The sequence below is a fragment of the Hypomesus nipponensis genome, chromosome 2 (genome assembly GCF_054491055.1).
Source record: "Hypomesus nipponensis isolate SF chromosome 2, ASM5449105v1, whole genome shotgun sequence".
NCBI classification, from domain to species: Eukaryota; Metazoa; Chordata; class Actinopteri; order Osmeriformes; family Osmeridae; genus Hypomesus; species Hypomesus nipponensis.
In genome coordinates, this window is record NC_140362.1 from 2,900,001 (window position 1) to 2,927,500 (window position 27,500).

General features: G+C 49.2%; 1 protein-coding gene across 1 annotated transcript in view; it reads left to right on the top strand.

Annotated features, from left to right (window-relative positions):
* Positions 1–27,500, top strand: part of LOC146300376 (glutamate receptor ionotropic, kainate 2) — a 109,690-nt gene that overhangs the window by 78,610 nt on the left and 3,580 nt on the right. The window contains exons 13-16 of the mRNA XM_084706912.1: positions 697–815; positions 5,911–6,128; positions 16,461–16,686; positions 23,849–24,099. Of these exons, the coding sequence (XP_084563038.1) occupies positions 697–815; positions 5,911–6,128; positions 16,461–16,686; positions 23,849–24,099 (814 nt within the window). The remainder of the gene's footprint in view (positions 1–696; positions 816–5,910; positions 6,129–16,460; positions 16,687–23,848; positions 24,100–27,500) is intronic.

The following is a 27,500-nucleotide window of genomic DNA, read 5'->3' on the forward strand; positions in this document are numbered from 1 at the left end:
ATATATATATATATACACAATATATATATATATATATATATATATATATATATATATATACATACATATACATATACATATATACAGTACCGGTCAAAGGTTTGGACACATTTTCCCATTCAATGTGTCCAAACTTTTGACTGATACTGTATATATATATATATGCTATATAAATACTGTGTACATATATATATATATATATATACAGCACTGTGCAAAAGCTTACATCATAAACAAAATAAATACAAAAGTATACTTTTATAGTGCCGCACAAATACAGAAGACAACAAATAATTCAAATGACAAAATATTCATGAAAAAATATGAGACTTTTGTACAGTTCTGTTTATACACACAATGTGCACACACAGTACAGGTGTACACACAGGTAACAGGAAACCGTACAATATCAGTAATGCATTTCAGTAATTCCCCTAACCCAGACCCAGTCCTGCATGGAGTCTTTAGGGTGTCTCCTGAACCAGACTCAGTACTCTCTCAGCATCACGGACTAACCTGTTTGTGTTTTCCTGTCTCTCCAGGCACACAGCAACAGCCTGTTGCTGTTAGCAACAGCCCGCCATGTTTCCTCCATCTTGTCTCTTCTCCGTGTTTTCTTGAATCAGTTCTTGGTTTGCCAAAGTTGAACTGAAATAAAACCTGCCTGTGTGTGTGTGTGTGTTTTCTGCTTTCCAGGTTTAGCCCCTACGAGTGGTATAACCCCCACCCTTGCAACCCAGATTCGGATGTGGTGGAAAACAATTTCACCCTGCTAAATAGTTTCTGGTTCGGAGTCGGAGCTCTCATGCAGCAAGGTAGACGCCTCTGCCTGCCCTCCTTCTCTACAGCTCACGTCCCACTCTTTCGCTGGGGGGCCTACTTGCCTTTCCCAGGCCCACAGCTGTGCATGAAGGGAGCCTCTGTGCATGCGGAGCTGGCCACGGGGCAGGCGGTGCTGGGCCGCAGGGTGGCCCGGAGCGAGCGGAGTCTGGGGACGAGCGAGCGTGTTCGATTGGGGGATGAGGATATGTGAATGGGGGTAATGTGAATGGGGGTAAGGTGAATGGGGGTAATGTGAATGAGGATATATGAATGGGGGTCATGTGAATGGGGGTAATGTGAATGGGGGGTAATGTGAATGGGGGGTAATGTGAATGGGGGTAAGGTGAATGGGGGGTAATGTGAATGGGGGGTAATGTGAATGGGGGTAAGGTGAATGGGGGTAATGTGAATGAGGATATATGAATGGGGGTAATGTGAATGGGGGTAAGGTGAATGGGGGTAATGTGAATGGGGGTAAGGTGAATGGGGGGTAATGTGAATGGGGGTAAGGTGAATGGGGGTAAGGTGAATGGGGGGTAATGTGAATGAGGATGTGTGAATGGGGGTAATGTGAATGGGGGTAAGGTGAATGGGGGTAATGTGAATGGGGGTAAGGTGAATGGGGGTAATGTGAATGGGGGTAAGGTGAATGGGGGGTAATGTGAATGAGGATGTGTGAATGGGGGTAAGGTGAATGGGGGATATGGGGGGAGCGAGGAGGTGCAGCATGATTCTTCCAGTGTCCTTCCCTTTGCTTCTCTCCATCCTCTCCCTCCTCCCTCCTCCCTCCTCCCTCCTCCCTCCTCCCTCCTCCCTCCTCCCTCCTCCCTCCTCCCTCCTCTTCTTCTTCCTCTCCTCTTCCTACTCTCCCCTCTTCGTCTTTCCATTCTCGCCCCCATCCTTCCTGCCCTCCCTCTGCAGATCCCTGATCAGGTAAGTCTCCCCCCCCTCCCCCCCATGACAGTGCGGAGGTCTGGAGGGTGTGAGTGAGAGAGCGCCCTGCCTGGTGCTGTCCCCTAGCCTGCCTGGGTCTGGCTCTGTTGCCTCCTGCCACAACGACGCCATGTCTTCTCAACTAGTCTGCGTCTTCAGGTTTGAGAAAACCAAGTCAAAAAAATCAAATAAACGAAAAATCAATCCGATTGCCTTACAGGCGTTTGTACTGGAAAATGAAATGGAATGATTTCCTTGAGATCTGAGTTCTTAGACTGGGGTGCATGCTGTGACCAGAGACATGTTGCATTTTCGAGAAGAAAAACTGCAAAAATATCAACTCGGCTCTGGTTGCTGTGACGTGTGGGAATGAGCAGTGGAACGTGCAGGGCTGGAGGCTTGAGCTGGGTCGTGAGAGAGACAGGGCAGCATGAGGACATGGCCCGGGCCTGCCTATCTCTGAACCAGGGCATGGAGCTGTGACTGGGTGGACTTGGCCAGACTGAAATCCTTTAGAGAAATGATTTAGTTTTTGATTTGTTTGTTTACCTCAAGGCTGTTGTTGGCTGGCCGCATGTGTTAAGATCCTCTTTCTGCATGCTTAGTAGTACATCCACAGTTAAGAGATGGAGTGATTTTTCTTCCAGGTGTAATTACTGGGAAAGCTGAGTGTCTTCTAGACATGAATCCTGGCTCCCTGTAGCAAGCAGATGGTGTGAAACACGAGTAGATGATAATGAATTGTGTGAACCATGAATTATTCATATTACAGACGTATGATATGATGTACTGTGTGGTAAAGGTAATGACGAGGTTAGATAAGTGTCACAGTGCCAGAGTGCGGGCTAGTATATGGAATGCAAAGGTAGGACTGATGACAGATGGGGGGGGATGTAAAGGAGGGAGTATGGTGTTTGGGTGTGTATAGGGTGTGTGTGCATGTAGTTGTATGTGTATGTATATAGGGTGCGTGTGTTTGGTGGGCAGAGGGAGTGTGGTGTGTGTATAGAAGCTGTGTGTGTATGTGTGTGTGTGTATAGAAGCTGTGTGTGTGTGTGTGTGTGTGGTGTGTATAGAAGCTGTGTGTGTGGTGTGTATAGAAGCTGTGCGCGTGTGTGTGTGGTGTGTGTTTAGAAGCTGTGTGTGTGTGTGTGCGGGGCGGGCGGCGAGCGGCGAGCGGACACGGTTGAGAAGACGTGGTTGTCAGGCAGAGGCTTCGCCGTGGCGGCGGCACACCGCGGACCGTCGTCTGCACGCCGTCTCCGTGACGACGGGCGCGGCCCTTGCAGAGAGGCTCCCTGTGCGCTCGGCCTGGCCACACCCCCCAGGAAACTGTGGGACGTGCTGTTTTGGTCACGACGTTACCTTGGGTACATGACAGTCAGCCCCAACCAGGTTCTGTTTGGGCTCTGAGCCGCTCCTCTCAGCCCAGTTAGCTGGGCTAGCTGGGCTAGCTCCTCTCTGGGGGCGTGGTGGGTAAGAAGCTCCAAGCTGGTCAAAACGGATCTCCTGCACTAGCGCAACAACCCTGCTATCGCTTGTCCCAGGACCCCGGTTCTGTGTGTGTGTCTGTGTGAACGCTGTTTGTTTACGTGCCTGTCTGTGTTCTGTTCGTCGGAGTGGTCTGAGCAGAGCCCGGGGCTGCAGGGTATTCTGGGATGGCGATGCGACTGAATCATGCTTGACCCTGTGCCCTGGCTGGCTGGGAGTGAGGATGGGAGAGATGATGAGAGTGAGGCTGGAAGGGAGGACAAGGGAGGTTGTGAGAGACTGAGAGTGAGAGAGGCTGAGAGCGAGGCTGGAAGGGATGACAAGGGAGGTTGTGAGAGACTGAGAGTGAGAGAGGCTAAGAGCGAGGCTGGCAGTGAGGCTGAGAGCGAGGCTGGCAGTGAGGCTGAGAGAGATTTGGAGAGATATCTGCGTCTTCCTTTCCTACTGCCTGGCCTTAGTACCTCAGGCTAACCCCTCCCACACACACACACACACACACACAAACTCGCAGAACAGAAAATATTCAGATTGGGTTCTTTAGTTATGTTTAAAAGGACCCCACGAAAAGAACGTTCAAGAGCCTTATTTACCAGAAGAACATTTTCTAACAGGAGCTTACGCTAGATATATAGTGACCAGTGTTCCCCAGCATAAAACACATCTACTCAGCAAAAGTTTGTTCTATGGAGAGAGAGCTTCTCATCCACTCCCCTCAGACCAGCTGTGACCCCAAACACACGGACAGAAGCCGGATGACTACCAATCGCCTGCCTGCCCTTCACTCCACCTTACCCTGCGCTACCAGAAGCTGGTTTGCCCTCCGAAAAATACGTTGGAGTGATCATTGATGATTAGATGTCTGAATGATTGATAATGCTTAGGAAATGACGGAGATCTTAACGGAACCAAAGAGGACACACAATTCTGTCTCCAGGGATGAAGTACAGTATGTGTGTGTGAGCGTGCATGTGTGTGTGTGTGAACGTGCATGTGTGTGTGTGAGCGTGCATGTGTGTGTGTGTGAGCGTGTGTGTGTGAGCGTGCGTGTGAGCGTGCGTGCATGTGTGTGAGCGTGTGTGTGTGTGTGAGCGTGCATGTGTGTGTGTGTGTGTGAGCGTGCATGTGTGTGTGTGTGAGCGTGCATGTGTGTGTGTGAGCGTGCATGTGTGTGTGTGTGAGCGTACATGTGTGTGTGTGTGAGCTTGCATGTGTGTGTGAGCGTACATGTGTGTGTGTGTGAGCGTGCCTGTGTGTGTGAGCGTACATGTGTGTGTGTGTGAGCTTGCATGTGTGTGTGAGCGTACATGTTTGTGTGTGTGAGCTTGCATGTGTGTGTGAGCGTACATGTGTGTGTGTGTGAGCTTGCATGTGTGTGTGAGCGTACATGTGTGTGTGAGCGTACATGTGTGTGTGAGCGTGCATGTGTGTGTGAGCGTACATGTGTGTGTGAGCGTACATGTGTGTGTGTGTGAGCGTACATGTGTGTGTGTGAGCTTGCATGTGTGTGTGAGCGTACATGTGTGTGTGTGTGAGCGTACATGTGTGTGTGTGTGAGCGTACATGTGTGCGTGTGTGAGCGTACATGTGTGCGTGTGTGAGCGTACATGTGTGTGTGTGTGTGTGTGAGCGTGCATGTGTGTGTGTGTGTGTGTGTGTGTGTGTGTGTGTGTGTGTGAGCGTACATGTGTGTGTGTGTGTGTGAGCGTACATGTGTGTGTGTGTGTGTGAGCGTACATGTGTGCGTGTGTGAGCGTACATGTGTGCGTGTGTGAGCGTACATGTGTGCGTGTGTGAGCGTGCATGTGTGTGTGTGTGTGTGTGTGAGCGTGCATGTGTGTGTGTGTGTGTGTGTGTGTGTGTGAGCGTACATGTGTGTGTGTGTGAGCGTACATGTGTGTGTGTGTGTGTGAGCGTACATGTGTGTGTGTGTGAGCGTACATGTGTGTGTGTGTGTGTGAGCGTACATGTGTGTGTGTGTGTGTGAGCGTACATGTGTGTGTGTGTGAGCGTACATGTGTGTGTGTGTGTGTGAGCGTACATGTGTGTGTGTGTGAGCGTACATGTGTGTGTGTGTGTGTGAGCGTACATGTGTGTGTGTGTGTGTGTGTGTGTGTGTGTGTGTGTGTGTGTGTGTGATTGGTGTGCAGCCAGAGCACATGATCAGTGTGTATCTCCACCATGTGGTCACATTCACATCGTCAAGACTAGCTTTAACCTGCTGCCCATCCTGCCTACAGGTGTGTCTCTGTGTGTCTGTGTGTGTGTCTGTGTGTGTGCGTGTCTGTGCTTATGTGTGCGCATGTTGGTGTGCATTTGTATTTTGGTGCGTATTGTGTTTATGTGTGTGTATGTTATATGTGTGTGTGTGTATGTCTGTGTGTGTACGTGTGTCTTCGTTTTTTTGTGTGTGTGAGAGTGTGTACGTGTCTTTACATGTGTGTCCATGCGTATTTACGTGCCTGTGCGTATTTGTACTTGTGTTAAGTGTGTGTGTGTTTACATGCATGCATGCCTGTGTGTTTGTGTGTGTGAACGTGTGTTTACATGCGTGTGTTCTCCAGGCAGGACGCGGAGGCCTGGTCCAGCCCTGGTCCTCTGGTTCTCGTTCTCCCCACCCCAGGGCCAGGCTGGGTCTGACCCCCTATCTCTGCTTCTCCTGCCCAGGCTCCGAGCTCATGCCCAAGGCCCTTTCCACCAGGATAGTGGGGGGCATCTGGTGGTTCTTCACCCTCATCATAATCTCCTCCTACACCGCCAACCTGGCCGCCTTCCTCACCGTGGAGAGGATGGAGTCGCCCATCGACTCGGCTGACGACCTGGCCAAGCAGACCAAGATCGAGTACGGCGTAGTGGAGGACGGCTCCACCATGTCTTTCTTCAAGGTGGGTCTGAGACGGCTGTGGGAAAGGGGTTCGTACCGCACCGGCTTGTACGGTCACCCAGGACGTTCTAAAAGGGCTGGCGCTGGCGACGCTATCAGACAGATTCCAGAGGGTTCCAGATGTATCGACTTTCAGGGAAGATGTTGCAGTCGCGTCGCTCAATAACGAGGCTGTTGGAATTGTGAAAAGATCCCCTACCTTCTCTCTGTCCTCCTACTCCCCCCCCCCTTGTCCCCCTCCTTCTGTGATCTTCTCCTCTTACTCTTACCCCTCTCCTTCTCTGGTTGTCGATATGTTCTAAGTTCTCCATTGTTCACCAAACAAAACTGAGGCCCAATGCCCTTTTTATGCTGCAGTCCTGATTGCAAATTGCTCACCAGACCTGAGTGTTTAGAGATTTGAATAGTTGTGTGTTGTAGGTTGATGCTTTGAGACTTTACTTGAAAGTGTGTGCAACAACTGAACATTGTGTGTAGTGTTTTGACAACAAGGTGATGTGTAATTGAGATCAGTGTGTAAACAAGGAAAGTCATGAATTAGAGTCTAATGCAGATAAGGGAGTGTAAAGTAATGATAAATTGGGTCGAGTAATTGGTACATGCCGTTAAGGTTGTAAAAATTGTGCCAAATTTTTGCTTTTTGTGTGTTACCATAACAATTGTGAAAAACTGTAACTCATCCCAGCCCATCCTAGTCTATCTTAGCTCACCCTAGCCCATCTAAACCTTCCTATCCTATCCTAACCCACCTTAACCCATCCCAGCCCATCCTAGTCTATCTTAGCTCATCCTAGCCCATCTAAACCTTTCCTATCCTATCCTATCCTAACCCATCCTAACCCATCCTAGTTAGTCTTAGCTCACCCTAGCCCATCCTGGCCCAACCAGCCTTATGGTGTCTGGTAGTATGGAGTCTCAGCAGTGTGATAGTATGGAGTCTCAGCAGTGTGATAGTATGGAGTCCCTGCAGTGTGATAGTATGGAGTCTCAGCAGTGTGATAGTATGGAGTCCCTGCAGTGTGATAGTATGGAGTCCCAGCAGTGTGATAGTATGGAGTCTCAGCAGTGTGATAGTATGGAGTCTCAGCAGTGTGATAGTATGGAGTCTCAGCAGTGTGATAGTATGGAGTCTCAGCAGTGTGATAGTATGGAGTCTCAGCAGTGTGATAGTATGGAGTCCCTGCAGTGTGATAGTATGGAGTCTCAGCAGTGTGATAGTATGGAATCTCAGCAGTGTGATACACACATGTACACACACACATATATACATACAAGTATATACCCATACATACTCATGCATACGCACATACACCATATCATATAGGTCAGGTCATACAATGATAATAATAATAATAATAATAATAATAATAATCAAATAATAGATTTGAAATGTCAAGTGCTTATAAAGAGTAATTACAGTACAATTGAAACAAAAAATTAAAACCAAAATGAAAAAATGTTATGTTTGACACATTATACATTGTTCTCATTGTGGCTGTCCCCAAGGCCATGACAGGCTGATACACACTTTGCTGCTAAAATACAGCCGTTAGGTTTTTCTCCCAATAAATAAACCAGTCTCTCTCTATTGGTTACATTTTCAAATTCCTTGTATATGTTGGGAATTTTGGGGAAGTATGTGGTTCGAATTTCTTTATAGTGGCCACATCTAATAATTAGCCACATCACAGCGATAATGAAAGGTTTGTATATATGCATCTTACAATATAATTATTTTTTATGTTTTGTATTTGTTCATCTACAGTTTATCAGATATTTTGTTATAATAATATTATTATATAATGTAAATATTGTACAAGTACTTTCAATCATAACGTGGTAGTAGTCCTTCAATATTAGGTATAATTATATTAAATAATTGTATTAGTATTTTTTGTTTTGATTATGGTATTAAGATTAAGATAAATGATTATGATATATTCAATTGTAATTACTGTATCTTTAATATCCTAATAACTAATAGCCTCATGTCCTTATTTTCTTCGTTTAGAGACTATGTATCAGTGAGTTTGTGTCTTCACTAGCTTGTGTGGAGGTCATAGAGTGAGCATGTGATTGCTGCTTCTTCACTTGGTCAGCGTGAGGTCTCTCCCAGGTGTGAAGGAACAGTGATCAGTGGGCTGCAGTTTGACGGTGTGTTTAATAAGCAGACTCCAGACATGCAGCCACTGGTTGTCTGTGTGAAGGCACACAGACAGTGTGTGGTGCATTACTATTCAGGACACAAGGGGAGGAAAAATGAAACCCCTGCCGTTTGGGTAATTATTGACTCAGATTTGTTCAGGAAAAATACATGTCTAATCGTGGCTAATTATGTAAATGCTAGCATGGGATTGTTTCATCACAGCACATCTCTCTCTCTCTCCCCCTCTCTCTCTTTCTCTCTCTCTCTCCCTCTCTCTCTTTCTCCCTCTATCTTTTCCTCTCTCTCACTCTCTCTCCCTCTCGGCAACAGAAACCCCTATGGGTCTCCTGTACAATAACACTGAATAATTCAATAAGCCCACACAAGTGTGTCTTCCTTATTATCTAATAAAATCACGTCTTATTAGGGAACCTGCCAATGATATTATTTCACCTTGCTTCTGTAAGTCCACAATGAGGGGATGGGGTAGGCGGGCGGGGGTGGTGGTGGGGTCACGCGTTGCCACGGCGCCGAGCGCATCGTCCCTGTTTACAGGGGCTGAGCTGTTTTGCATCAGGAGATGGACAGAGCTCTGGAATAATGATTCACAGAGAGCGCGAGAGAGAGAGAGTGAGAGAGGATCCCTTCAGAGCAGGGAGAGGGACCGAGAGAGGGAGAGAAAGAGAGGGAGGGAGGGAGAGAGAGGGAGGGAGAGAGAAAGAGAGAGAGAGAGAGAGAGGGAGAGAGAGAGAGAGAGAGAGAGAGAGAGAGAGAGAGAGAGAGAGGGAGAGAGAGAGAGGGAGGGAAAGAGAGAGCGAGGGAAAGAGAGAGAGGGGGAGAGAGAGAGAGGGAGAGAGAGAGAGAGAGAGAGAGAGAGAGAGAGAGAGAGAGAGAGAGAGAGAGAGAGAGAGAGAGAGAGAGAGAGAGAGAGAGAGAGAGAGAGGGAAAGAGAGAGAGTGGGGGGGAGAGAGAGGATGGCCAAACAAGGACAGGTCTGCATGATTAAGTCTGCATCTCATTGTCTCTCCCCGGGGTTGATAACAAAAAGCCACAAAAACGGACACCGTTGCTCCAGGTACAGAGCCCCCAGCATCCCTCCCCCCACCGATCCCTCCCCACCTCCCTCCACCACTCCATCCCTTCCCCTCACCCCCACTCCATCCCCGATTCCCGCTACGTGGAACAAAATAGCCCTGTCCCTTTTCCCAACTGAGATAAGACACTTCCCTGTTCTGCTGGCTGCTTTTCCCTCTTGCTTTGAAGCAGTCGGACTCTCCATCCCGTATGTCAAAGCCCCTCCCAGCCCCTCGCAGACCCTCACATCAAAAAGCATTGTGATCAAGCAGAGCCTGAGAGCATGCTAGGTTCCTGTGGCCCCCCTCGGCTTCTGTTTGTCTGTGTGTGTGTGCATGCGTGTGTGTGTGCATGCACGTGTGTGTGTGCATACAAAGGTGTGTGTGTGTATGCAAGAGTGTGTGTGTCTGTGTGTGTGTAGGTGTTGTTTGGCTCTGGCTCCTACTCTCTGCTGACATCAAACCCATCAAGCGTGTTTTTTTGCTGAGCAAAGCAGAGCCATTTCTACCTGAACTTCTGCTGCCCTTCACCACTCTCTGGCCCTGTGCTGAAGGAGCCAGTCTTGGTTTCAATCTGTCTCTCTCTCAAGAAAAGACATATCCCAATACCAGCGTCATCGGTTTTCTAAATTTGTTGCGTGGAAGTTTCCGGTATTTGATTAAATCTTAGCCCAGCTTTTTCTCACTCACCTTGCACGCTCTCTCCCAAACAAAAGGTAGCTCCTCTTCACCTTTCTGTGCACTTCTATTACATCTCTCTCTCTCTCTCTCTCTCTCTCTCTCTCTCTCTCTCTCTCTCTCTCTCTCTCTCTCTCTCTCTCTCTCCCTCTTTACCTCTCTTTGTCTTTGTCTTTCCTTCTCTCACTCTGTAATTTTTCTCTGGCTGCTTTTTTAATCTCTCCTTTCTCTGTCTTTTTCTTGTTCTCGTTCTCTTCCTTTCTTTTTGTCTCTCTCTCTCTCTCTCTCTCTCTCTCTCTCTCTCTCTCTCTCTCTTTCCATCTACCTCTCTCACACACACACACACACCCACACACAATCTCTCTTAAACCTTCGCTCTCTCTCCCTTTTTCATTTCTCTCTCTCTTTTTCATCTTCAGTTTGAGTGGTATTAGAAGCCCTTGGGGGGCTTTGCTAGTCAGCAGTGTGTCCATGAGGAGTGATGGAGGGAGCGGTTAGCTCAGCTGGTGGGGAAACCAAGCCCATATGGCAGTAAAGACAGGGGAGACCAGACCCACCCTGAGAGGCAGGGGAGACCAGACCCACCCTGAGAGGCAGGGGAGACCAGACCCTTAGGAGGGAGAGGAGACCAGACCCTTCAGAGACAGGAGAGACCAGACCCTTAAGAGGCAGGAGAGACCAGACCCTTAAGAGGCAGGGGAGAGTGACCCTGTTTCATTCAAGACTCTAATCAAACTAACTAAATTAAATGTTAACAATACCAGTCCCCGGTGGGAAGTTCAACATCCGGCAAGATGATGTTCGAAATCACAAATTGGAAGAGGAATGAGGGCGAATGCTATTTCTTGCATCATCTTATTTTTGCTTTTCTTTTTGTTGTGTGATTAATTTTCTCTTGATTGATTTAGGACATTTTTAGCTCTTTCCTAAGCCCTTTAAATAGCAAGATTACCAGCAGCCCCATCAATCCGATAAACAACCCAAGCCAGGCAATTTGTCAGCTTAACGAGGAAGGAGAATTGTGTTTTCCTTACATTCCTCCAACTGTACCGTGTCAGTGTCTGTCCTGAACAAGATCTGTCAAATATTGTCTCAGCCATAAGTTCTAGAAAAGGAAGAGTTGTTTGTGCTGTCAGAACTGGGCGTGAGGTTTTCAGTTATCTCCCTCGCTTTGAATGCGTCCCCTTTGAAAGAATATGCAAAACAGCGTGGCGAATGAGACGCATTGACAAGCGTAACAGTGGAGTGCGTGTTGGAGGGAGGAGACACCGTGGAGAGGCTCGTCCTCTCTCCAGACCACCAGCCATCAACATCACTCACCCCTCCCAGGAAACCTCCCACTGCATTGGGTCACACGCACGCACGCACGCCCACGCACACACAGCCAGATCAGACTGGAGTCAGGTGGCTGAGCGCTTAGAGAATCGGGCTAGTAACCAGAAGGTCGCTGGTTCGAGCAAAATGACGGTGTGTCCTTGGGCAAGGCACTTCACCCTACTTGCCTCGGGGGAATGTCCCTGTACTTACTGTAAGTCACTCTGGATAAGAGCGTCTGCTAAATGACTAAATGTATGTAAAATCTGACATACACACACACACACGCACACACACACACACAGAGACACAGAGGAATGCATGCTCAGACCCGCACGCACTCTCACACGTGCGCGCTCAGCTCTGAACGTACATACCCAGACACACGCAGAGTGACAAAGTTCACATTCTGTTGAACTAATCCCTTCAGATCGAGCAGAAAATAGAGCATGAAAAGGACTTCAATGACGTGCCGCAGAAATGTGAAGGTGCCATGAAAAATCCATTAGCACCTCACTAGGGAGTGTTATCCAGAACACGGGACGTGTGTTTCTTAGCTTCCTCAGCCGCGCTTGTGTTCGACTGAGCCTGAGGTAAAGACGGCTCACTTTCACTGGGAATTACACTGGAATGGGACTCCTGCTCTCATCACCACCGCAGCGAATTGCATCACAATGCAGAAATAATGAACTCAAAAGCAAGGTTTTCATTTCAAGACAACCATTCCCTTCTCCTTACGAGCGCAGGAAACAGACGGTCGTCGACGTTTCTCTTAACGAGACATGGCAACGGGATGGCCGGTTTTCAGATCCGACCGTGTGTTTGTGTGAGAGTGTGTGTGTGTGAGAGTGTGTGTTTGTGTGAGAGTGTGTGTGGGGGGTATCCTTTAACATACAACTATCTCTTATTAATTAGGTTTTCGTTATTGTTTCCTATTGTCGTCTGTCTCCAAAGATAAAGGACCTTTTAAGGATTCTGAATATGTTTCATTTCACAGTAGGTGGATAATTGCGATGACTTGGCACTTTTATTCCCTCTCTGTCCCCAAGGTCTCATAGCCTAGTGTTGTTCTGATTCTGTGTTTTGTTGAGTCAGCGATGTTGGACGGAAAATAGAAGTCGTAGCTACTGTGTGCCGCTACCTGATCAATTCCTCCTAGGAGTTGCTGACCAAGGCTGGCTCAGGCTGGTGAGACGCAAGGAACAGAAAACAATTAGCCTTTCATATTGTGCTTTTCACGTTTCTGGTCAGGTGTTCATAGATGAGTCAAACAGCGTGATCCCGTTTTGAGAAGAGTCAACCGCACTGTTATCGTAAATATACGGGCGGATGGAGAGGAGAGGGATTTTCTTTATTTCGATTCGGTTCATGTTAAAAGAAGACCGTGCAGCTGTCGAGCTACCAAACTGGATGACTGAGACCCAGTTTCACCACTGTTCTCTCCTCCCGTTCTCTCCTTCTGTTTCCATCCCTCTCGGTTACCTCTCCCTCTTCACCCGGCCGGGTTTCTTGGAGTGTGCAGTTGGAGGGGTCTTCATTAGCTCTGGAGGAGAATGAAGGGGAGGGAAAGGGGGAAGGAGGGAGGGAAATGGGAGGGAGGTAGGTCTGGACTGGGACTGGAAAACGGCCCGGCACTCTGACACGCGGACCGGCCCACGACCGTGTATTATTATGATGTATATGGGGTTTTTGCATCATGCCGCGGCCCTTTGATCGGCTGTTCGGGAAATCTCCCAACTCTCCCTACGGCCAGTCCGACCCTGGAGGGAGGGAGGGAGGCAGGAGGGAGTAAAACTCTGCTGTATCCTCATGACTCCCCTGTCTTGGTACTCTGTCACAGGGTGTGTGGACACAGTCCAAGGCAGCCGCCAGTGAGCCGTGAAGAGACAAGAATCACCATGACTCCAACATCTGGAGTTGTACATGGGGAAAAAGTCCCTTGTTCTCAATTCTCATTCAAATCAAATTCATAGGTGTGCTGGGATTGAACCCAAATGTTTTCCCCCTAAGCCACAGGACATCTCTGTACTGTCATGTCATGGTCATGTGGCCCCAAGTCACAGACAAACATGGGTTCCAGACACCTCTGCAAAGTTCAGCGCAGGAAGAAGAATGTTTTTATACATACCATGTGTGAGTAAGAGACACATGTCCACACACACCTCACACACACACCTCACACACACACACACACACACACACACACCTCACACAAACACACACACACACACACAGACACAGTCTAACACGAATGCATGTAGACATCACACACACACCTCACACACACACACACACCTCACACACACACACACACACAGACACAGTCTAACACGAATGCATGTAGACATCACACACACACCTACGTTTGCACGCAGACATCTCTGGATGACTCACTCCTTGTTTCCATCAGGATCAGATTTTTTTTTCTCTCCATCACCTCGGAAACGCCGGCTCTTTAAGACCTGATGGAGTGGTGTTCTCGTCTCTGGGCGTGTGGGGGGGGGGGGTTGGGAGGTGGGGGGGGGTCTACCTGGAGAGGAAGCCTTGGTTTCCAGAGAGCGGTAATTGTGTTTTGGGTGCATAACGAATGATTGGAATCCTTTCAACGTATCTCGATGCGGGAGGAGATTGAGATGACGCTAATCTTCGTCCACTTCAGCATGATCAAAGGATTATCCGTCTGGCTGCTCTAATCAGGCATGTCCCCAGCCTCACATCCCCAGCCTCACCTCCCCAGCCTCACATCCCCAGCCTCACATCCCCAGCCTCACATCCCCAGCCTCACTTCCCCAGCCTCACAGACACGTCCCCAGCCTCACCTCCCCAGCCTCACCTCCCCAGCCTCACATCCCCAGCCTCATATCCCCAGCCTCACTTCCCCAGCCTCACACATACGTCCCCAGCCTCACATCCCCAGCCTCACTTCCCCAGCGTCAGCCAGCCTTCTCTCAGCCCAGCCGGAAGGTGCAACCCTCATCATCAGATGACTACTTCATCTAACAGGGGATGACTACTTCATCCAACAGGGGATGACTACTTAATCCAACAGGGGATGACTACTTAATCCAACAGGGGATGACCACTTCATCCAACAGGGGATGACCACTTCATCCAACAGGGGATGACTACTTCATCCAACAGGGGATGACTACTTCATCCAACAGGGGATGACTACTTAATCCAACAGGGGATGACTACTTCATCCAACAGGGGATGACTACTTCATCCAACAGGGGATGACTACTTCATCCAACAGGGGATGACTACTTCATCCAACAGGGGATGACTACTTCATCCAACAGGGGATGACTACTTCATCCAACAGGGGATGACTACTTCATCCAACAGGGGATGACCACCATCTCTGAATAAAAGAGATGCTGAGGATAATTGCTTTAAGCAAATTTCCACAGAGAATGAATGTACAACCCCGGATCCTGGGACTGTGTGCTTGGCATGCAAGCTAGTACAAGTATGGTCATGTGCTCACTGTGTGCGTTTCACTGTCATGTCTGTCTGTGTCTCTGGGTCTGACTGGGCTTTCTTCCTTATCTCTCCTCCCTTGGTTGGAGTTTATTTATTTTTTTACGTTTATTCAAGCAGATAAGTCCATTGAGGACTAATCCACCGTTACTGGTCTACTGTGGAACTTGGTGCTGTTCTAGTTGTGATTACATTTGATTAATTTAATATAACAGCATTTTGGTGGTCCGTCAAGGAACGGCCTCTTTGTACCAGTCACATTGTGAAGTCGCTCCTTCTTAGCCACACGGCACTACGAATAGGAAAAATACTACAGTGCTACGACAACATCTCAATTGCCTAAATACAGTGCAACAATAACATCTCAATTACAATAAAATGCAACAATAAAGTCCAAACTTACTTAAACAGACTGCATCAGTAGCAGGTCAGGAGGGTACATGCAGTGCATCATCGTGGTATCATCATGGCCTCTTTCAGCACAGCCGTGTGAGCTGGAAAGCTTGAGGAGGTGGGGATCTCCTTATTGGCCTCTGTGTGTTCATATTCCCCCCTCGTTCTGCCCCCTCCTTCCCTCCTCCTCCTCTTCCCCACCCCCCTCCTGGCCCCTCCTCCTCCTCCCCTGTCCATCCTCCTCCCCCCTTCCCCTCCCCCTCCTTCCCTTCATCTCCTCCCCTCTATTCCTCCTCTTCCCCTCCTCATTCTCCACCCCTCCTCTCCTCCTCCTGCTCTTATCAGCAGTCTCTACCTTGCATGCTCAATCGCCCCCGATTTGTCAAGTGTGACTCTGAAAGATTCTGATAGGCACTCTGTAAATCACGTAGTTGATCTAAAATATCGACGAGCCGCGAAAAAGTCATTACACACAATAATGGCGGGCGGGACCTTGGAGCTGTGGCTTAATTAGGTTCCAAATGGCTTCAAAATGCCTTCAACTGTGGTCCCTTTGAGAGACACGCACCCGAGAGGGGTTTGTGGGCAGGGATTACTGTTGTGAACCCCCCCCCTCTCCACAATTTCCTATACTAAGACCTAATGATTCACAATGACTGCAACATACACGACATTGATTGGGGAAAACAGAGCTCACACTAATGATGGTACTGGTGCTGTCGATGCTGCTTTTACAGCTATCATTCAATGCTACTTTCACAGCTATATTCAATGCTACTTTGACCACTTTACTGTGTGTAATTAGGGCGACAATAGAAGGATTTAAACCGCAAATGATGACCGGTGTTCAGTGCATCTGACTCTCCCCCACACCTCAGCCGTCCACCCCAGCAAGCAGGCGCTCTCTGAGGGCGCTTTATCCTGGAGGGTCATTAGCCTCTGGCTCTGTCTGGATCTCTCTGCTTTAGCATCCTGAGATAATGAGGAAGAAGGGGGGGGGGGGGGGAGGTGTGTGTGGTGGGGGAGGGGGGGGGGGGGTACAACAGAAAAGTCTGCAGAAATAGATGACATGTTTGCCTAATGGCATTTAGAAAATAATTGAATGTAAATTGTGTTCCAGGCTTTGCCAAGTTGAGAATCTTATTTTCTGTCTTTTTAATCATTCTTACCTTGTTTATTTCTCTCTCTTTTTCTCTCCCACGACATGAAGTGAATCTTAACCCTCTCGCCCTCTGTCTCCTACCAGAAAACCAAGATCTCCACGTACGATAAGATGTGGGAGTTTATGAGCAGCAGGAAGCACTCTGTGATGGTGAAGAACGTGGAGGAGGGGATCCAGCGCGTCCTCACGTCCGACTACGCCTTCCTCATGGAGTCCACCACCATCGAGTTTGTCACGCAGCGCAACTGCAACCTCACCCAGATCGGGGCCCTCATCGACTCCAAGGCCTACGGGGTCGGCACGCCCATGGGTGCGTACGTTTGACGTTTGGTGGAAAGTGCACGGCATTCCTCGTTTGATTATTTATTTATTTATTCATTTTCTGCAGTTAGCAGACACTTTTACGCGGTGTGTGAAGACATTTTACATTTACGATTTTGTAAAATGTAACTGTTTTGTAGTCTTATTGTCTTTTCTCTAAAGCGTTGTGCTGGTAGTGAGCCTAGGATGAACAGCAGATGACGTGTTCACCTGGACAAACTCCCAGGCCGCTCATATTTGTGTCAAGCAAACAGAACGAGACAGAAACAGTTTACACACGCATGCTTATGTCAAGAAAGAACACTTACCAACACCGATCATAAAAGACAACCCCTCAGATAAACACCTGTAAACAAACACACATACTCATCCCGCCGGAGAGACTTTCTGGACATCCGCACACACGTCAACACAGACAAACAGATCTGCCTGACGTTGTTGTGAGGAGCCGTCTGCCTTCTGTACGTCTTCCTGCAACCTCACCTGATCTCTGATCATGAGAACACAGAGGCTGGAGGAGGCTGGGGGCTGGTAGGAGAGGCTGGGGGAGGCTAGGGGCTGGTAGGAGAGGCTGGGGGAGGCTAGGCGAGGCCGGGGTGGCTGGGCACTGTTGGGGAAGCTCTGGGAGGCTGAGGGAGGCTGGGGGAGGCTGGGGGAGGCTAGGCGAGGTCGGGGAGCCCGGGCATCGTTGGGGAGGCTTACGGAGGCTGAGGGAGGCTGAGGGAGGCTGGGCGCTGGTGAGAACGAAGGGGCTGTATGACACAGATATAATACAGTGTGTGAATAGAGGAGGCCGCTGTTCTCTCTGTGCAGAGGTGTAGGATTTGATTACTGAGCTCAGCGGCAGATTGTCTTAATCCTGTTCCACAGCCAGCCCCAGGCAGCGGGCCAGGCAGATGAAGAGCAGAAACTCAGAGAGAGAGAGAGAGAGAGATGGAGAGACAGAGAGAGAGAGAGAGAGAGAGAGAGAGAGAGAGAGAGAGAGAGAGAGAGAGAGAGAGAGAGAGAGAGAGAGAGAGAGAGAGATGGAGAGACAGAGAGAGAGAGAGAGAGAGAGAGAGAGAGAGAGAGAGAGAGAGAGAGAGAGAGAGAGAGAGAGAGAGAGAGAGAGAGAGAGAGAGAGAGAAAAGGGTCTCCAAGGCATGGAGAGGAGCCACAGAAACCACCTCACGAGACACCTGCTTCTGCGCTCTGGGTCCACGTTACAGTGTTTACTTCTGCCTCGCTCTCCAAAACACTTTTAGGAAAATAACAAACAGTCAAACTGACGTTTTCTAAGCATCTGCCCATGCTGGTAAATGCTGTTGGCTGTTTTGAGGTCTTGTCTTGATGAGTTACGGCTTTGGTTGGGTGGTTGTTTTGTATTCAGCCTGACTTTGATGTACAGAGATGGACTCTGTATCTTCTGAGAAAGCGCACTGACAAGGTCAATCTGACTTTGTCTTTTCCAGTGTGGCTTCAGTGAGCGATGACAGATTATCCAGTCAGAGAAAGTGAATATTCCAAGAACCGTGTATTAGTGTGTGTGTGCTAGTGTGTGTGCATGTTGTTGCATGTTGTTGTGCATGTGTGAGTGCACGTGTTTGTGTGTGTGGTCGATGCATGAGTTTGCAGGCACGTGTGAGTGTTCGTACACGTGTGTGTGTCTGGATGTGGGTGTACATGCGTGTGCTTTACAGCATGCGTGTGTGCACGTGTGCCTGGCTTGCGTGCATGTGTGTTTACATGTGTGTGTGTGTGTGTTTGTGTGTGTGTGTTTTACGTGTGTGGGTGTTTTCATATGTGTGTGTGTTAGTGTGTTTTTATTTATGTGTGTGTGTTTTTATGTGTGTGTCTCGACACTCTTTAGTGCATGTGTGTCCCCCGAAACCTCCAGAGTGCATACATCACAGCAGGACACAGGTGGTGCATTGTACACCCCCTCCTCCCAGAGCACGGCTGTTTAGCATCAGCTCCCCTGTGGCCCCATTCACACACAGCCCTGAACGGTGCATTTAAAGAGCCGAACATCCCCCTTTTACTGCCAGCCTCCATGTGCAGCCTCAGCCTCGACACCACTGGGCCATTTAGCGTTTATCTCATCGACGTGTAGCACGCTCCAGATGACAGGCAGCATTAGCACCTGGGTGTCCATACCAGCGTGTGTTCACATCCCTCTGGCTGCTCGCTCCACTCCGGAACGGTCAGATGGGACACCCCTCCCAGCTGTTAGCACCACTACATCTCTCTCTAATGGAATATTTACGGCAAGAAGCCATTTCACTGGCAATTCCCGTTGATGGTGAGTTAAAGACTTTGCCGTGGAGGAAGTGCAGGAGAGTGAGGGGCTGTAAATCTGCGGGCTAATTACATATGAGATTTGACGTGGCAAGTGGGTGATATATGCGAGGGAGAGACAGGGAGATGGCTCGGACGTCAGCTCACCAGGTCCTTGTCTGCGGAGCCAGCTTGTGACTTCTTCTTTGGTTTTGTGATGTTTTCCTTCTGCCCTGTAGGACACCAGAGGTGCTTTCTGGGACTTGTAGTACACAGTGTTTGTGTGTCAGCCATTCTGGTGTCCATTAGTGGGGGATGCGGTGTAGTGACCCGTCCTGTTTGTGCTTATGGGCCAAACCAAACCTCCCCAGCGAACACGGGATTGTGTCATTTTGAGTGTGTGTGTGTGTGTGCATTTGTGCCTGCTTGTGGATGTGTGTAGATGTGTGTGGATGTGGGCATGTGTGTGTAGACGCGTGTCTAGGTGTGTGTGTGTGTATGTGTGTATGTGTGTGTGTGGATGTGTGTAGGTGTGTGTGTGGATGTGTGTGTGTGTGTGTGTGGACCTCTTCCCTCGAGAGGTCATTAAATGGAGTCATACACAGTCCCATGTCATCAAACATCTGTCACAGGTTTGTTTGTGCAGGTCATGCTGGTCGCTAGTGAATAAACTGTTAGTTCCTCTGCCTCGCATGTCCATATCTCAGGAGGCCTTTATGTCTCCCTCTCTCTCTCTCTCTCTCTCTCTCTCTTCTGTTTCTCTTCATTCTTTCTCTCTCCCTCGCCTAATCTGTCTTTCCTTTACCTCTCCGTTCTGCCTCTACTTTCTGCGCTCTCTCTTTCTCTCCCTATTTCTCTCTCTCTCCCTGTTTCTCTCTCTCCCTGTTTCTCTCTCTCTCCTTCTATGCCTTTACCTCCCCTTCCTCCTTTCATCGCCTCATTACTATCCATCTTCATTTGGCTTCATTGGGCTGTATGAATCACTAGGTGCCTGTGTGGCTGGTCAGGAGGCCTGCGAGGTGTGTTGCTCCCTGGTGTGTCGTTCAAATCCCGATCATAAACCAGACAGACCTGAATGGACCTGGGAGATGGAACATCTCTGAGGCTATGACCTGCCTTCTGCCTGAACTGTAGAGGAGAGGAGAGGAGAGAGAGGAGGGGAGGGGAGGGGAGGGGAGGGGAGGGGAGGGGAGGGGAGGGGAGGGGAGGGGAGGGGAGGGGAGGGGAGAGGAGAGGAGAGGAGAGGAGAGGAGAGGAGAGGAGAGGAGAGGAGAGGAGAGGAGAGAGAGGAGGGGAGGGGAGGGGAGGGGAGGGGAGGGGAGGGGAGGGGAGGGGAGGGGAGGGGAGGGGAGGGGAGGGGAGGGGAGGGGAGGGGAGGGGAGGGGAGGGGAGGGGAGGGGAGGGGAGGGGAGAGGAGAGGAGAGGAGAGAGAGGAGGGGAGGGGAGAGGAGAGGAGAGGAGAGGAGATGAGAGGAGAGGAGAGGAGAGGGGAGGGGAGGGGAGGGGAGGGGAGGGGAGGGGAGGGGAGGGGAGGGGAGGGGAGGGGAGAGGAGAGGAGAGGAGAGGAGAGGAGAGGAGAGGAGAGGAGAGGAGAGGAGAGGGCTTGGCTAGATTCCAGAGATTGAAAATCGCATATCACCAGAGAGGGGAAAGGAACATTATCAAAGCCTAAAACAAGATCTAACAGTGTATATTTATGAAGCACTACCCTCAAGCCATTTACACTGTAATTGTCAAGGCCCCAAAAGAAATCATTTTAAAACATTTATACACATCCATTTACTTTATGTTGTGTCTTTCCCTAGATTCAACATGCAAAACAGCTCTCTAAATGTATTACAAAGAGAGAAAACAAAATCTCTCTTACCGGGCTAAAAATACATAGAGCCATGGTGCAATTTCCATGCTGAGCTGTTGAGAGACAATGCATTAGGGATTGGAACACTATTACCCAGCTTTGATCAAGAAGATTACAGCTATGTGTCTTATTTTGGATTAGCAAGGCCTGTCACTTTCCCCTCCACTCATTCAGTGTGAGGATTAAGGCTCTTTCGCATAGAGGATCCATGCTGCGAAGGCCTGTTTCTCAGTTCTCAAATTAACATATTCTGTTTATCACTGACAAACACCAACATTACTACACAGCCCCCTCAGCCTCCCCCTTCCATCTCTCACCCACTGTGATGAAGAGGATCTGGCTCTTTGTTTGTGAGGGAGGTGTCACACAGAACGATAGGCTTCTAGAACATTCCATGTGCAAAGTCTTTTGTTCTACCTGTCTGTCCTAAACACTACAGGGGACTGTCTGTAGAGGCGCGAAACAGATCAATATACAAAAAGACAATCACTCACTCTCTTTTTAGGATGTATTTTTGGATTTGTCTTTCTTTTTGGAGAAGACCGCTTGAGGAGGACAAGACAGAGAGAAGAAGACGTGCAGCAAAGGCCCCAGGCTGGATTCGAACCCGTGCCTCAGCCCGGAGGTGCTCTACCCAGTGAACCACCCATACTTTAACCACAATGAGTTCCAGTTGACAGTAAACCATCAATACTGGGTGCAGATTGTCAAATGGGTCAAAATGAACATACAAATGTTTTTGGTACTATTCATATTTGCTTTGACATGTTGTCAATGATGACGCCTCAAGAGCAAACGGGGTCCAATGACCACGGGTCACGTGACCAGGCAGGTACAGGGTCACGTGACCAGGCAGGCACAGGGTCATGTGACCAGGCAGGCACAGGGTCATGTGACCAGGCAGGCACAGGGTCACGTGACCAGGCAGGCACAGGGTCATGTGACCAGGCAGCCCCTGGCATTACTGTACTCACAGACCCCTGCTGCTCTGGGTCAGCTTGGCTCCTTTGTTTCCACATGCTGTGGGCTGGGTTAGGGTTACATGGGTGTACATGAGGCCTGCCCGTGTGGCTGGTTGTACATGAGGCCTGCCCGTGTGGCTGGGTGTACATGAGGCCTGCCCGTGTGGCTGGTTGGCTGGTTGCATGGCTGGCAGACTGTCTAGCTGGATGATTTTCTGTTTAGCTGGCTGGATGGGTGGCTGCCTGGCTGACTGTTTTTCTGGCTGAGTGACTGTTTAGCTGGCCGGGGTACTGCTTGGCTGGTTGTCTGGGTGAAATGACCAGGGAGAGTGTGTGTCTCGCATTGGTCATCAGCATGTTGACAGCTGCTCTCAAACCCTCTCACCCTCGCTCCTGGGAGACAGACTCACTCCCAGGCAGGGATGAAAGACAGTGCAGATCTGACTTATTTAATCACGCCTCCGTGAGCGCCCCCGTTCCTGGCTACGCGACGCACAGCGGCGCCCCAGACTGATGGGATCGTATGAGAGTTCACCCAGCACCTCTCAGGGTGCCCGTCCTCTTCAGAAGATCCACAGACGGCGGCTTTTGGAAATGCTAAACCGCTAGCGAGCGTGGCACGGCGCCTTCCCTCAAACAAACATTCCCTTCTTGATATTCATCGAGCACCTTTGCGTGATGTCGACGCTTCCCCCCCTTTGCAACAAGCCGGGCCTCATTCCGAGGGGGTGAGATAATAAGGAGAGTGTGATTGAGTTCTACACAATTCCGGCTGTATTAACAAGGCTGATTGTGCGGGGGTCTAATCACAGGAGCATCGTACCGGTGAGCGATGGGAAGGGTCGGGGGGGGATTTCAAGTGCTTTCACTTGGTTTCACCCTTCAGGTTTAATCAGGAAGCCCGGCGTGTGACTGGGTTTGATCCGCAGAACCGGGGAAATGCGAGGGCTGTTTACCTGCGTGTGAGGGCGGTGCTGAGGCTTCTGGGAATCCTCCCAGGACTGCTCGGAGAAAGTACGATCATGCCACGAACGTGCAGTGAGAAGGACTTCAAAGATCACTTTTGGGGAGCGTAGTTTTGTTTATTGAACCTGCAAAAAACCTCCCTGGCTGGAAGTCTAAGGGTAAAGTAAGCCTTGTTAAGAAGTTTCTAGAAGCAACAGTCAGAATGAAAACACAGCAGTTATAGGGTATTTTTTGTCTCTTTTGTTTATCGAGGGGAGGGTGTAGCTTCGTGGTTTGAGCATCGTTTCACGGCAGATCTGCAGGTCCCAGGTTCAAATCCCCCTTGACTGTATGTGCTGTGGCTTTGAATAAAAGCATCTGCTCAATAAATACATTGTTCATATCCTCGTTTTGTGGAGACTGAAGATCCGGGATGTTGGTCTCAGCCACGTGAGCTTGTCGGGTAGGATCAAAGGTCACCAGGAGAGCACACAAAGTTCAAACCACAGACACCTACACCATATGACCTTCGAACCCTCACGCCCCTTTCATCCCCTGCCTGCCTTGCTGTCCCTAAGCCTGTCTCCTCAGCATCAGGAAGTCCATGCTCTCTGATCCTCCGTGTGGTGGGTGAACACACCAGAGCCCGAGCCTGACCACTCTTCCTCTGAGGGGGAAGGCTTCAACACCTTCTACCCCCAAAATCTGGTTCACATTCCTGATGTTATATACGCATACAAATTCTTAGCATTAATATCAATATTTCTTTATAGCATTGGTCAGGCGTTATTGGACAGTTTGTAAGTGAAGTGTGACAAAGGCAGGTAGAGAGAGAGACTGAGACGGAGAGAGAGATTTAGGCAGAGAGAGAGAGAGAGAGAGAGAGAGAGAGAGAGAGAGAGAGAGAGAGAGAGAGAGAGAGAGAGAGAGGGGAAGACATGCAGCAAAGGGCCCAGGCTGGATTCGATCCCAGGCCACTGTGGAAAGGCTTCAGCCGACATGGTACTGACACTTATCCGATAATCTACCGTCTATCATGTGGTCATTTCCTTGTCCCTCCCACGCTCTCAAAAACCTCCCACCCTCCAAAAAACTCGGAATCTCAATCCTCCTTTGTTTTGTCCCTCCAGGCTCTCCGTACCGGGACAAGATCACCATCGCCATCCTGCAGCTCCAGGAAGAGGGGAAGCTCCACATGATGAAGGAGAAGTGGTGGAGAGGCAACGGCTGTCCTGAGGAGGACAGCAAGGAGGCGAGCGCCCTGGGGGTGCAGAACATTGGGGGCATCTTCATCGTGCTGGCCGCCGGCCTGGTACTCTCCGTGTTCGTGGCGGTGGGGGAGTTCCTCTATAAGTCCAAACAGAACGCCCAGCTGGAAAAGGTAAAACAACCGCCGGCAGACTCCAGACTCTGATGGAAACGAGTGAGGCTGTGATTGCGGTGGCTCTTTTTCAACGCGGCGCTCCAAGGGGTGGAGGGGAGGGAGGGGGGTGTGGGGGGAGGAGGGAGGGAGGGAGGGGCTTGTTGTTGATGCACTGTTCCCATGCAAAGCGTGATGTGCGGTGGAGGATGTGTCGGGCTGGAGCACGATGTTGCAGGGGGCCCTCACAGCCTCTCTCCCCACCGCAGCTCACCCCTCACCAGAAGCTCACGTTGTTGACCTCAGCACACAGAGCACCAGGCTCAAGCTTTCCTTCTTTACCTCAGCACACAGAGCACCAGGCTCAAGCTTTCCTTCTTTACCTCAGCACTTACAGTAACAGGCTCAATCACATGCATCCAGACGGACAAACCCAGAACAGCATGGCTTAGAACATTGTATCGTCATACATTCCTGCTTTCTGGTATCTCACATAAAGATGTGTGTTGGGCGGCCAACCGAAGGAGAATCTAAGGTGATACAGGCATGATACTCAAACATTTGATTGTGCTTGGCTTCTAAAGCTATTTGATTAGATGTTATTATGTTCCCACGAGACAGTAGCTCCAGGCACTCAGAGTTGCATCTGTTGTCTTTGTCCTCTCAGCCCCAATGGCGACAAGCTGATAGGACACGTGAGGAAGTCTGCTGTCGTCACGGATCCGAGCTAGACAATAACCGCCATCCCAACTGACATTCAAAACAACCTCAGAGACTCATTTTAATCTAAGACGACCTGAATATACACCAATGTTATTTCTTAAGATGCTTTATAGCGGGGTGGGAAGCTGTTTCAGTTTGAGGAACGTGTTTGGAAGGCATGCAGTGCTCGCCTGGTTGAGGTGACCGTGGTTTCACATTCATGTTTGTTGATTTTTCCGTTTTAATAGGAGTAGTTTGAAAGATTAGTTCTTGTTCATTGTTTCACCTCTTCATTTTTCACTTGTTCACTAATATACAGCATACTCTCATCCTGTCCTTAACCTGGTTCATGACCAATTAAGGCTTGATTCATTTGCGACCCATGATTGATTCACTTATGGTTCAGGATTCTTTCACGTGTAACTCACACCTCATCCACATAAGATTCATCATTCGTCCCCTTATGATTCACGATCCGTTCGTATGTGACTCGTTCACCTCGGCTCATAACTTACATAACACACATGTCTGAACGCCAGAACACATTGTGAGTCGGATTCCAGTTCCGTATTCGATATTAACGGCGGGATGCGCCGCCGCCCTCGTAAAAAGGAAGCAGCGTTTTCCCTCCAACCCGACGACAAACTCGTAAATCCGAAAACAGAGGCCGCTACTTAGCCTCTCTCTATAGGAGCTGACCCTCTGACCGCTCCCTCAAACCCCCTCCATCGATCCCAGAAAGGCTTCCTGTTCCTCTAAGTCTCCGTATTGACCTGGCTGAGCCCCCAGAGAGGGATGTGTGTTTCCCTTCAGGGTGAAACGCACAAAGAGCGCTGCAGACTTGTGATACAACCGGCCTGGCCCAACACCATCCCATGCTGCAAGTGCCGACCGAAAACACTCTTACATCACGCTGCTATAAATGATCACGATGTCATAACGATCATAAGATCACACTGCGAAGAGAATGATCGATAAGAGCACCCTGTGAAGAGAATGATCGAGTGGAGAGCCGGATGAGAGGGATTTCTAAAAGAGCACTGGGTCACTTTGGGTCTTTTCCATCCGAGACGTTTCGGCTGTTTTTGTTCCACCACCGAGTTCTTCTGTGATCGTGCCAGGGTCATGCCAGGGTCATGCCAGGGTCATGCCAGAGTCATGCCAGGGTCATGCCAGGGTCATGCCAGGGTCATGCCAGGGTCATGCCAGGGTCATGCCAGGGTCATGCCAGAGTCATGCCAGGGTCATGCCAGAGTCATGCCAGGGTCATGGGGCTTGTTTCTGCATCTCACTCTGACTCCCACACAGCACAGAGAATTGATACCGCTTCAAACAAGTAACACTCCGTGTAGCCGTTGAGCACGCCGTAATCCGCTGTAACCACGGCAGACCAGGAGACGTTGTCGTGACAACGAAAGTATAGCGCTCACTTTCAAATCGGAAGGAAGGTCGCAGGGATGTCCACCTGCACAGGAGCAGTGTGTGCCGTTAGAGAGAGACACCGCTGAGATGTCGGCCCGTAGAACCACACACCTTCTAATGACGTGGTTACATTTAGACACTCTGGTTGGGTTTGAATATCTACATCATATTTGATTCTGTTGCACAAAAAACCCTTCCAACCACGGCCACAATGCAGTCATATTACTCACAGAGATGCTGAAAGTGTCAAGTTGAAAAATGTAGTGCTAAGCATCTCTTTGTTGGGTTTAGTCACGCATGATACCGTACACTTGGCAATTTGCATTTTATAATTACTGCTATTTTGTAACACGAGCAAGGAGCAAAAAATAGAGAGCCAGTCATTTGTGTAATGTGATGAGCTACACACCTTCTAATCTAGGTATTGTTAACGGGGGGTTTCGAAAACAACTCAGAAAGAGACTTCTTGTAATGGCAGAAATGTGTTTTTTTATTTCATTAATTTCATTTACTCATCTCAGACTGTTTAACACCAATGATAGTAAACTGCCCACTAAAGTTCTTCTGTTGTTATGAATTTGAATAAACACTTAAGAAACATGCAGGTTTCACTAGAGTAGTCTTGTCATTCTGTCATGCCTTCACTCCACTTCTCCCATCCCCAACACCTCACACCTCTGCATCTCAGAGACAAACATTTATTTAAGTCTTTAGGAAAAGATCTGTATTTATGTACTCCTCTTTGGTATTTTTTTTAATGTTTTATTGCAATCGTCTAACATTTGACTGTAATGTGTTCGGACAAAGTATCATAATAGATTCAATGTTTTAGATTATTTGATATATTTTCAAGGTCGCAAGAGGTGTGGTTCGGGTTGACGTTATCGGAGAGGTTACATACTTTAAGGGTACAGAAAAACTCCCTGAACAAATGTCTTCTGTTCAAAAACATTTTGGACAAAATATGACTGCTGCTCAGCCAACGTATTTCACAACGGCTTCCATAAAAATATTCATAGAACATTTGAGATTTCTCTGTCATCTCCATTCAAATGCCATGATTATCATGGATGTCCCCCTCCCCCTCTTCCTCCCCTCCTCCTCCCTCCCCCCCCCCCTTCCCCCCAGCTTCTCCGCTTCCTCCTCCCTCTGCTCCTCCTCCCCCTCCTCCTCCTCCTCCTTGTCTTCCCGCTCCTGGCTGCTGGTGCTGCTGCAGAGTAACAAGGCCCTCGAGGGACAGGGACCACCAGCTGTGTGTGAGGACCCCCCCCCCACACACACACACACACACATATATA